At 34.4% G+C, this 13015-nt stretch overlaps 1 protein-coding gene across 2 annotated transcripts in view; it reads left to right on the forward strand.

The window, feature by feature from the left end:
- GALNT13 (polypeptide N-acetylgalactosaminyltransferase 13) overlaps positions 1-13015 on the forward strand; it is a 499222-nt gene that overhangs the window by 323447 nt on the left and 162760 nt on the right. For both annotated transcript variants that reach the window (XM_015535906.2, XM_042994459.1), the window contains exon 8: positions 2417-2597. In XM_015535906.2, coding sequence (XP_015391392.2) covers positions 2417-2597 — 181 coding nt within the window. The remainder of the gene's footprint in view (positions 1-2416; positions 2598-13015) is intronic.

The raw sequence follows: 13015 nt of genomic DNA on the forward strand, positions 1-13015 counted from the left end.
GCTAGATAGATATTCATCAAGGGAAAAGTTTGTGTTTTCCACCGTGGCAGTTTTGAGGCAGCTGCAAAAACAAACAGCATTTCACTATGCATAGGGAGATGGATGAAAATTGAGGAAGGGAAACAACGCATATCAATAAACATTTGAAGCTAATTTACAGTGAGAGGAAACAAAGAAATGAGGTACTTTGGACCAAGGGAAGAACTTTTTGTTGGGTTTGTAATCTTTTTAGTCGTTTATCTCTTTAAGAATCTATTTGAAAGATAAGAGATTTTAGGTTGGGGTGCCTGAGTGGCTCAGTCAGTTGAGCATCTGACAGGCTCAGGTCATGATCTCGTTGTTTGTGAGTTCGAGCCCCACATGGGGCTCTGTGCTGAACTCAGAGCCTGGAGCCTGCTTCAGTTTCCACTCTCTGATCATGCTCTGTCACTCTCTCTAAAAAATAAATAAACATAAAAGAAAAAAGATAAGAGATTTTAACTGATATTATATGAAGGTAGTCATAGTGTAGTAAGGAGCAAAATTATCAACATCTCAGGTAAAAATCAAAGGGAGAACCAGACCAGTGAAGTTCTTAAGACAGAGTTAGGCATAAAGTTGACTGACACACAAGTATTGATTTGTCTTTGATAGAAGGATCAACTTCCTCAATTTTAATGGAATAGAACAGGGTAAGGATTTCATAATTCCAAGAAGGTTTATACATTTAATGCTACAAAGATGAGAGAGTTACCAATCAATTAAATACTTTGATTATTTAAGAAAGCTCTATCCTGTGTCTTGAGGGTAAGAGCGAGTTCCATTCTTCTTTTGTATTTCAGTTATATTTTATTCTTACATTTTAGGTTAGGCTGAAACTTCTTTCCTGTTAGCAATATGGTGTTTTGACAGTTAGAAAATGAGAAAGAATAGATTGCACATGTAATGCAATGTACAACACATGTACAAGCTGGTTGATGAATATAACTTGTCATTTAGCATCTTCCATCTTCTGGTAAATTGAATGTCTCTACTGCTACCCGAGCTCAATGACAGCCCTCTTCTAAGATGAATATTGCTTGAGAGGTCAACTGGAGAAAACTTTATCTTTCAAAAATAAGCAGTTCTCCTTAAAAGAACAATGTTAATTACCATATAAAACCCAGTCCTTTCAGGGAAGCCTGGATGGCTCAGTCAGTTAAGCATCCAACTCTTGATTTCAGCTCAGGTTATGATCTCACAGTTCATGAGTTCAAGCCCCACACGGGACTCTGCACTGGCAATGCAGAGTCTACTTGGGATTCTCTCTCTCCCTCTCTCTCTGCCCCTCCTCCACTCATTCCCTCTCCCTTTCTCTCTCAAAAATAAATAAACATTAAAAAAAAGAACAATACTTCCAATATATAATGATAACTATGAGTTGTTTATTGGGATAAACAACCTGTAGCACATATGCAATATATTACATGTATGTAATAAACATACACATACGAGTGTGTGTTCTATGTTTGTGTATATATATATATATATATATGTTTGTGCATGTATATATATATATATGTGTGTGTGTGTGTGTATTAGTATATTTTATAGATAGCATGCATATACACATATGCTATTAGTATAACCTATAGCTAAATAATGTAATTTTATAGAAAAAATGTGTTAAGGATACTTAATAATAAGCCTCAACTGCATGGTAAATCTAGGACACCAAGAAATATAGGCAAATGTTTTCTAAGAATTTACAGTTTTAAACGAGAGATAGTGAAGTAAACAATTGCTTACAAGACAGTGTAATCAGTTCTTCATGAAAGGATGTTTAAAGTACCAAAGTCACAACTACAAAACCTCCCTACAGAACCTTCTAGAAGAAGTGATCTTGGAGATAGATTTTGAAGGATGCATAGATGGTGAGTGGATATAAAGGAGTCCTAGCACATTTTAATAAGAATAATATATCCAAAGGTGTAAGATACTGGCAATATATGATAGCTGAAATTGACAGTCATTTAAAATGACTGGAGTAAAATGAGTGGAGTATAATTGATTTTGCTTCAAACAAATTTAGATATTTACCATGACATCTAACATGTATAATAAATTCATTAATTCATAGCAGAGTTTAGATACTAAATACTATTAAGTAGCGATTAGCTTAACTACTAGAAACTGAAAATTTGGTAGTTTAACAAAGGCAATGAAAAAATAATTGAAACTTACAAGTCCAACACTACAATATTTACAAATATCAAGCTCTTCTAAATTAGAATCCTTTGCCAAGCTAAGTATACCAGTTCTAAATTTTGTGTCCATCTGAGGTTTGCTTGAGCCATATAAGATCTAAAGATCTGGCCTTAGTTAGCCTCAGTTCCTTGTCAGACATTATTACTGCATTATTTACAATGATTGAGATATGATTGCTTTTTTTCCACAGATTTGGCAATGTGGAGGCTCTTTGGAGATTGTGACTTGCTCCCATGTTGGTCATGTTTTTCGGAAGGCAACTCCCTACACTTTCCCTGGTGGCACTGGTCATGTCATCAACAAAAACAACAGGAGACTAGCAGAAGTTTGGATGGATGAATTTAAAGATTTCTTCTATATCATATCCCCAGGTAAACAATTCTAATATCTTTCTTCATCTGCAGGGAAAAGATAAAATATTAAACATGCTAAATATGTGTTTCATTATTGCTACTATTCCACCGGTTTAACTAAAATGTATTTTAGCACCATAATATTACAGAAAATCGTATTTGAGAAGGTAGTACTATGAAGTCATTTTTCATCTCAAATGAGAAGGACTATACTTATCTCAAATGGCTAAATATTCCTTTTTCTTTGTTTCTTTCTTGGCACAAGTATTATGCCAGAAAAGTGGAGTAAGCAGAGAGATCTAAATTTAATTAATATGTATCAGCTCAATTTAAGAAAAAAAATTTTTTTAAAGAAGTAAGCCTTTATTTCCTTATTTCCCAAATAAAGTTGGATAAGTTGGCAAGAAATTTTGTTAATATTTAAACAGAGATGTTCCCTACTGCTTAAATGATTTCCTAAAGATATAGGATGGTAAGTTACACAGATATAAAACTTTATCTTTTTAAAGAATATTAAATGATGTAGTAAATTACTCATTAATATATATGTAGAAAAGCATAATATAGGATACTAAGATATTATCCTACTTTAGTTACAAAAAGTAGGTATGGAGATAGAGGTAAATGTAAGCTATCACTGGATAATAGGATTGTGAATAATTTATTCTTTTCCTTATATCTTTTTTAATTTTTTAAAATGAAACATAGCATTTACTGTTAAATTTATTTGAAATGAGTTTAAAGGGAAAATATATTTTAATAAAGAATTTAAAAATTGTTTTAAAGAACGTTACTAGCCATTAAAAAAGAAGAAAAATATAAAGTGTGAAAAAAAAATCCCATACCTGAGTGGAGTGATTATGAATGATTTTATTTTTATAATGTTCTAGAATTTTCCCAATAGCTGTATTACTTATTTAAAAAAACAACCTCTGAGACATTGTGTTGTTTTCTAAGGAAGTAACATGAGACATTATGAGAAGATACAAACAAGGAGAAGACATAGGGGCCTTCAAGATCTCAAAGTTTAGACAAAGAGACAGAAGCATAAATTAATACAATGGGAATTCAACTGTATTGATAAAATAATTTTTTAAAATTCTATTTTGATCGTTTATGCATAGGCCTTGTGGTCATCAATGTCATCAACTTGTAACCCACAAGAATACCAAAAATTCATGCTTACATCTTCTCTCCTACATTATAATCTATTGAACGGTTTGGAAACACCAGTTTAGGTTCCGACAGGCTCTGATTTCTGAAAGTATATATGCGGCTGTGAAAATTCTTCTTCTACAGATAAAGGGACAATGAGCAGTATGAACTTCCTTATTAAGATCCAGTATTCCTATAGAAAAGAAAAATGAGAGCAATGCATGTGTAAATGTGTGATTAGGTGAAGGATTTTTCTTGCACATTTTCAAGCCTCTTCCATGTCGAGAAGCTATTGTCAGGAACACTATTTCACGCATAGATGTATTTCTCTTAACAGTAGAAAGCCAGTCCAGATATTCAGAGTCGCATTTGGCAAGAACATGTAAAATTCGTAGCAAGGCAGTGACATTTATATAACCTTTTCATTTTCTTTTGATAATGCCTTCTGAACTCAAATCATTACTTGTAGAAATATATAAGCTCAAATACGAAGAAAGGAGTAGTGGAAGAAAGAAATGTGCCATGTGTGATTATATACAACTTCTATTCAGGAATAGAAGTATTTGAGAATAATTGCAACCATGTGTATTGTAGTCACCCATGATGAATATTATTTGTAAAAAGCAATGTGTTAGATTTTGTATAATTTCCCATTGAGTGAAAAAGGCAGATAAATAGTAGAACCATTTCTCAAACTGTAATGAAATGAAAGCCTTAGAGTTTAATGGGTAAAAAGGAACACTTGCTTTCTGGAACTATTGACTTTATGTTACTCAACAGGGACTGTTTGTATATTCTGGAAATCGTCGTTATCATTTGGAAGCTTATTGTTCTTATGAAATGGGCTTATTTAAATCCAAAAAGGTATTTTGGGAAGCAGGAAAAGGACATTTGGGGAATATGCTGAAAATATCTAGGAACTTCTTAAGGGCGTTTGCATTTTTGTATGTCTCTGAGACTGTCAGCGTGGCCAAGCATGGAACCTGCCTGCTGTAGTATGGGCAAGAAGGAAAAACCAAAAACACAAAACAATAAATTGCTTCTCAGTGAAAAAGGAAAGGAAGTAAGCTGGAAACTAGAGTTGGATGTCAAAAACAGTTCTAGCCCTAGACAGCTTTCAGATCATCCAAAAATAGATAAAATGTGTTTTATTGGGGGAATCAAGACTCTGTCACTTGTATGGTGGTGAGCCTTTTTTGAGTGAATGACTATTTTAGTCATTACTGATCGTCTCTGATACTCTTAAAATCAACATCATGGATTTCTTTGCTATCATCCAGAATTGTTGGGATTCTGTTTTTCATCTCCTTGGGTAAAAGGAAAGTTTGTGAAGAGAGAAGGTGGTGTATGGGGATAGCAGAGAGACCCATGCATGCACACCTACACTTAGACTTACATCCTTTACTCTGATATACATACACGCACACAAACACACACATGTATTTATGAAAAACTCTAAAAAGCTTATATTGAATTCTGTTTAATTCTCAAAACTTCCTTAATAAGCGGGCTAAGGAAAATGTTATAATGCTTTCTAGAAGGACCTTTATGTATCTATTAATTTGCCCAAGATGTTTTGTGAAGAGACTCCCATTTTTTACACCCAAGGCTTCTATTAAAAAAAATCTTGTTCTCCTCTTACACAGCTGTTCAAAGGGTGATCTTTAAGTGCTGAGCCTTTATGAATTGAATTCTGACAACTTTGTTTCCTTCCAATATACTCTATAAAATACTGCCTGTTTTATTGGTTGGTTTTGTGCTTCAGCTCTGTCTTGAAAAGACTGGGTATTCTTTCTCTCTCAAAAGTGTATTCCCTATAGTTTTAATACCACAGCCAATCCATTATTACCGTGTACCATATTGTTCTCTATTACTTGTCTCTTTATCCATAGTAGTTCAGAGACGTGTAGTTACAGTGTTTAGCAGCTTTCCTGTCATTTTACAGTCCTAGAAAAACTGTGTGTTGAATAATTAGAAGAACCAATGAGTGACTAAAGGGAATGACCAATGCACTTTAAAGGGAAGCCACTTTTGTTTCTTCTTTTCTACTGAATTCTCCATGGATGTCTGATCTGTGCCAGACTCCTCACAAGAACTGCAGCACATTGGAAGCTTTTGTCCCCCTTCCCTGACCTAACCCCTGAGTAAAGACCCACTTCTCTGATCCAACCCCTGATTTAGGACCCACTGATAAGAGGAAAATGAAAGGTACTCTTCATATATCTGTGATGTATTATAGGTACTTATAGGTACTTAAAGGTACTCTTCATATATCTGAGTTTCCTCTCCGAAAAGAAGGTTCCATTGGTTTACTCGTGTTCTTAGGGAAATATGATTACACCATAACTATAGACACACACAGTAATATAATCCTACCTTCCAGGACTAATATAAAAGTCTAACAGGCACGATTTAGGCAAACAATAGCATTCTGCAATAGAGCAGCATAGTATAAGAGCCCATAAGCTTAAAATATGACTACTTTTACACATGTTGATTTTTATTTTTCTCATGACCCCCATTAATTTAAAGTTAAAATGGGATGTATAGATAACTATGTATGTGAATTACTTTATCTGACTTTTTTGCAAAATATTTACTGTACATCCTAATTGTCTCAGCCTATGCCAATCAGCCATTGGCAATATTGATAGAGCTGGCTGTATCTAATTATGGCTCCCAAATGGGTATATGAATGAAGAATAGAAATACTTTGAAATAGTGTTGAAGAATACATTTTCAACACTTGTTTAGTTTGCTTTCTGGCTGCCTTTTTGAGGATGCAAATACTAAAGCATCATTGATTTTTAAAGCCCTGTAGGCTCTTAAAGTCTGAGGCAGTTTTTACTAGTAATTGGGCTGTTACAGCTGGAGGCAATGTGATTGTCCTAGCAAATCCTTTGAAATGAAGTGATGTCAGCAGAAACCACTCTTCACAGAGCAACCCATTATAAATGCCCACATTTTTTTCCTATCAGTCACAGGTAAAAAGCTTAAGAACTTTAAAATACAGTGTAGTCATAACACTAACCATGTATTTGAAATGCTGGATGCTCTATAAATATTGATTTTCTTTTGGGGGGAGATAGATTTCTAACTGTGCATCAAAGGACATGGTGATTAGAAGAAGCTGTCCTTATGTAACCTCCAGTTGTTCTTCGTTTTCTTTTTTTTTTTTAATTTTTAAGCTTTATTACTGTTTCAGAGACAGAGAGACAGAGCACTAGTGGGAGAGGGGAAGAGAGAGGGGAGACACAGAATTGAAAGCAGACTCTAGGCGCTGAGCTGTCAGCACAGAGCCCAATGTGGGGCCCGAACTCACAGATGGTGAGATCATGACCTGAGCTGAAGTCGGTGGCTCAACTGACTGAGCCACCCAGGTGCCCCTGTTCTTCCTTTTCTTAATGAACCTCTTGTGCTCTTGTTTTGAGCAGACACAAATTGAAAATAGAATTTAAAGATCCCCCAAACATACCTTTAAAGGTATTTATATGTGACTGGGAAAACAGCTTAGTTTCCTTCGGCAATTCTGTAGCATTTTGATCTGTATTCCAGATAAACAGAAACCTCACATTTAGCAACACATCCTTGAACTTATTTTGAAGGTTAACTCTATCGGTTAACCTTTTAAAAATACTTTAGAAAAGTCAGTTCATCAGAGGCAGCCTTTGTTAGAAGCATCTTTGCATCATTATGAAAGTTTAAGATGTATGTTCCTTTCTATCTCTTGAAATTTTTATCTATGAAATCCCAATGTTTTTCAGCATGCTGGTTTTTTGAAGATACAATATTTAATAACCAGCCCTTTGAATGTAGGTCCTAATTTCTTTTATGAGTCATAAAAATGTGGTTCCAGGCCGATTTCATGAGCACAGGTTTTGATGTTCTCCACAAAATATGCAGCATGCATATTTTTTTAAATAATAGTCCAGGGATATCAGTTTTTGGTTGGGTTAACATGAATTCATCTCTAAAGAGTGTGGCAGTTCTGAACATAAAGCACATTTGCACCTGTGAATTTTGTATTTTTATTAATAAACACTTCTTCAGCAGCACCAACCATGTTCTCACCAAGTGCATAGGATATCAGGAGGAGGAAATTCTAAATCATTTTAATATGCTTTATTGTAATAGCACGTAATTCATGTATCTGGTTGATACTGTGAAATGCTAAATGTGGAAGAAAGGAATGACGGCTATACTCAATATTGTTGGTATTGTGGGTGGAGAGATGTTTTTCCTTGCTACAATTAATTAAAGACACTAGGTCAATTTTTATTGTTGGCATTTTATGGGTATTTATTTGTGTTTCTTTTATAATAATGATATTTTCATGCTTCTGTCTTCATTGGGTAGGTATTTATTAAATTCCTGATCTGCACCGTGCCAGGTAGGGAGGGTACAAACATAGAAAAGATGTTGCTTTTGCCTTTAAAAAGTGAACTGCCTACATCATCACATTTAATTAGTTTAAATGAAAAATGAAATTAAGTGCTTAGTACATGGGGAACATGCTGTCAAGATTTAAAAGGGATACTTATGTGAATGACCAACATTCTCCTTGACTTCTGCTCTCACTCATAAGCATCAAAATCAAATTAATCTCTAAGTCTTTTCTCTTCTACCTGCTAAGTTTTCTCAGATCCGTTCAGTTATTCTCGTTCTTGCAGTCATCTCAAATCCAGAGAAACTCCTGACCATCCTGATGGGTCCTCCTGCCTCAAAGCTTTGCCCACTTTCCACCCACTTTCACCATGTTGCTCGAGGACACTCCTGAAACTAAATTTCATTTGATCTCTCACTTACCTACCAAACTTTTAATGACTTAACAGAAAGTCAAAAATCTGGAATGTGGCCAGATCTGATGCTCACCCAGCGTTTCGTCCTCTATCTTCAACCCTAGCTTTCCACACACCAACCATGTGGAACTAAAGTCTCAACATGTTCCCTCCAGCTTTTAGAGTTTTGCATATGTCTAACATAGTATTTGATGAGTTAATAGTATTTGATGAGTTAATGAGTGAGTTTACCTCTGCATAAAGTGCCATCATCATCCACCAACATTCATGATTCATGTGTAATGTTTATTAGCATTTTCCCGGGAACTCCAATGGCCTCCCCTGTTGTAGTATTTATGCATTTTTAAAGTATTTCTTCCCTCCACTAAGCTGGGTGAATAAAGAGACTATATTTGTTGTTTGGTTAGTTGATTGGTTGGTTGGTTTTGTTTTTAGAGTTCATTGAACTCAATTTTTTCTTATTATATTTGTCAGAGGCAAAATATATGTTTCAGTCACCACTGCTATTTCCCCCTACTCCAAAATGACCCTCTGTGAAGCATTTGATGCCTATCCTTCAAATCCTTTTCCTATGCATTTGTATACATATATAGACATATATACATATATTAAGTAAATAAGATCATATAATAGATACTGTTTTAATTTCCTTTCTTTTAACTATATAGTTTGTCCTATAATGTTTTACACAGAATTCACATAAGATTATATCATTCTACCTTGCAACTAAATAATACTGTACTGCATGGATATATCAAAACTTATTTAATCATACCCATAGTGACAAACATTTGTCGGCTTGTGGTTGTGTGTTATTATAAGTTACAGAAGCGTTCTTGAAGCAGTATCTTTTGAACCTGGTAGGATTTGTCTAAACAACATAGCAACCTAAAAGAGAGTTGGTAGCAGACTACCTGGATTATTTCAGGTCCTGGCTCCACATAACCCCTCTCTGTATTTACTTAACTTATCTGCGCTTAGTTTCCTTACTGTAAATGAGAATTATAATAATTGGGCCTTCCACATAAAGATTTTTGAGACTTAAATGACAACTAGATATATAAGGCATTTTGGACAATGCTTGGCAACATTAAACACTCAATTAGTGCTAGATATTTGTTATCATTAGCCAGGTATATTCATACAAGTAGATTTAGTGAATCAAAGAATATGTACATTTGTATTTTGGTAGAAATTTTCAAAACTTCCATCCAAAATGATTGTAACCATTATTCCATCAACGGTTCTTGAGCACTTATAATATGATATCACCACTCTAGATTTTTAATACTTTTTATTTTTGCATAGATATGTGTGTGCACATATATATGTGTATATTTATTTATATTTGCATATAGAATTAATACATATCTAGTTTCTTTTCTCATATTGCTACTAGGTATGAACATCTTTTTTATTATTACCTGGATTTCTTCTTTTTATTCATAACTTTTGTTCACTTTACTATTGGATATCTTTTCCCTTTTATATATTCATAGATCTTTATGTATTTTTGTAACCAATATTTTGTATGTTATATACACTGAAAGTATTTTCTCCCAGACTGCACATGTTGTAACTTTTTTGTATATAAAAATATATCTTAAAAAAGAATTTAATTGTTGAAGTGAAATCTGGCTGGCTTAACCTTTATGGTTTTAGAGATTATTTTGTGTTAAAACAGACTGGCAAATTTTAGGTACCCCACTAATGTTTGTTGAGAGATTTAAGTTTGAGGTTAGTAAAATGTGCAGGATTTTTTTTTAAGTAGTCTGTGATCTCTCTGGGCAATAAATGGAAGTAGAATGCTAGAATCCGATAAGTATTCTTATGCAAAGTATTATCATCTTTATGCATGGAACATAAATCAAAGTATTAGCTTCAATAGTTACATCAGCTATAGCTAGTTAATCAGTTATAACAGTTAAAATTTTAAATATATCTATTAAATGATTATATCAGTTCCCATTACAGTAATTATTTCCAAATATCTTGAATTGTATTCATGGTCCATAAAGTTAATAAACAGATGATATAAATAATGTTTATTGAATGCTACAAAAATATTGAATTTGAACAGTAAGGGTGGATCATTGTACCCTCAGAGTCTTTGATTAACCAATCAACAACTCAGATAATTAGTCCCTGAAATAATTTTATCATTACCAAATCTGAGTAGTTTCAAGTATTTCTAGAGTGAATAAATATTACTTAAGCTCTAATATAGATTTATTCACATAATTATCACTACCTCCTAGGATTTAGATATCAAAATTATTCATACATTTAGTTTTTGGTTCATCTTTAAATGAAAAATGTATAGCCCTTAGTCTAATCAGTGTGTGTGTGTGTGTGTGTGTGTGTGCGCGCAACTTCTGCAATATTCTGAAGTTTCCAGTAAGTAAATTCTACCTCATTTAGATTGGATGCTCATGATTAATTTTCATTTCCTTAAAGCTTGTTCAACGAGTCAGAATAGGACATTACAATGTTTTTCAAATTGGTGTAAATGATCAAGAACACTTGTATAAGATGGATGGATTTTTACTCTCAGAAGTTGGCCAAGAGTTTTTATTGATGTAAGAGCATTAAATATGGATCAAACATGATTCAGGTGCATACAGAGGTTTTCCCATACCTACTTTCATCTTGTGATCTTCAGAGTGCCCCAATTTTACTATATAATTTTAGCATAACTAAAATTGAACAGCTTAACACTTATATAATCAATTACATTAAATGTCGATTCTAATTCTTACCTCAGTTGAAGAGCTCGTTCTGACACTCAGCACAGTCATTTACATAAAGTTATTGGCGGTCAGATGGTTACAAATTGCAGATTTCTTTTCTTTTTTTTCTCAAATTGCAGATTTCTTGTTTTAAAGGCTCTCAGGCTAAGTCCCCTGCATTAGGTGTTCTGGTAGATTATCTTTACCTGGATTTCTATGTTATCATCATTTTTAGCTGTTTTAAATAACAATTACTTATTTATATATACTCTTAGGAGAGTGAGCAGAGTCAAAGATAACTTTTAGAGAATTAGGAAACACAGTCTTTTCTAGATCCAATAATGATAGAATGTGGATTAAACTCAGTGTGCTAAGTTGAGGCTCTTTAGAATAATTCTTGGCAAAAATAAAACAATACAAAAAGGAACTAGCCACATTCTAGCCTACCAGACATTAAATACTAATGACATTGGGTGCCTGGATGGCTCAGTCGGTTAAGTTTTTGACTCTGTTTTAAGCTCAGGTCATGATCTCACAGTTTGTGGGTTTGAGCCCTGCATCAAACTCCATGTTGACAGTGTGGAGCTTGCTTGAGATTCTCTCTCTCCCTCTCTCTCTCTGCCCCTCCCCTGTTCAGTCTCTATCTCTCTCTCAAAATAAATAAACACTTAAAAAAAAAAAAAAAACTACTAACGATAGATTACCTTAGCATCCTAATAATTTACAGTCTTTTGGGAGTAGCTCTCCTTTAGCGTGTTAACACAAATTATCTAGAAAATAAAAACTACTTTTAGTAGTTATCTTTATTCAATGAGGTTATAAGTTAAGGAGAGCTTTGCAGCTAATCGTTGGTAGAAAAGAATGTGGGGCAATAGTTATAGGCCGGAATGGAAAGGTGATTTAGACAGGGTGAGAGTTTTGCAAAGGAAAGTAGAAACAATTTCTGAAAAGGTAAGATGCCTATTTAACAAATAGGCCTCTTGCATGCTTTCACCAGAAGCAGCATTAATATGAAGTAGTTATAGTTAATGTGGGGTTGTCAGTGCCTTAAGACCGGTGGCCACCATATTGACAACCATCTATGAGCCCCCAGATGTGAAAGCTCTACTTTAGACCATTTGCACACATACACATAGATTTATTAACACATAATCAATGAGGTAAGTAGTAATTCTGTATTAATTGCCTACAAGTATTGATGTTTAAAAAAATTTTTTTTTACGTTTATTTATTTTTGAGAGACAGAGAGAGACAGTACGAGCAGGGGAGGGGCAGAGAGAGAGGGAGACACAGAATCAGAAGCAGGCACCAGGCTCCGAGCTGTCAGCACAGAGTCCAACACGGGGCTCGAACCCACGAACCGTGAGATCATGACCTGAGCCGAAGTAGGACACTCAACTGACTGAGCCACACAGGTGCCCCATAGAAGTATTGATGTTTTAATTGCAAGAGACATGAACAAAAATTAAGAGATTATTCTTTTTTTAATGTTAATTTTTGAGGAAGAGAGAGAGAGTGTGTTAGAGAGAGGAGGAGGGGGAGGGACTGTGAGAGGGGGACAGAGGAGCCAAAGAGGACTGTATGCTGATAGCAGAGAGCCCAGTGTGGGACTTGAACTCACTAACTGTGAGATCATGACCTGAGCCGAAGTTGGATGCTTAAGCCACCCAGACACCGCAAGAGATTGTTATATTTTACAAATAGATTTAAAGTGACAAAACAATGAAGATCTCAGATTAGCATTTATCTTTGG

The sequence above is a fragment of the Panthera tigris genome, chromosome C1 (genome assembly GCF_018350195.1).
Source record: "Panthera tigris isolate Pti1 chromosome C1, P.tigris_Pti1_mat1.1, whole genome shotgun sequence".
Classification (NCBI taxonomy): domain Eukaryota; kingdom Metazoa; phylum Chordata; class Mammalia; order Carnivora; family Felidae; genus Panthera; species Panthera tigris.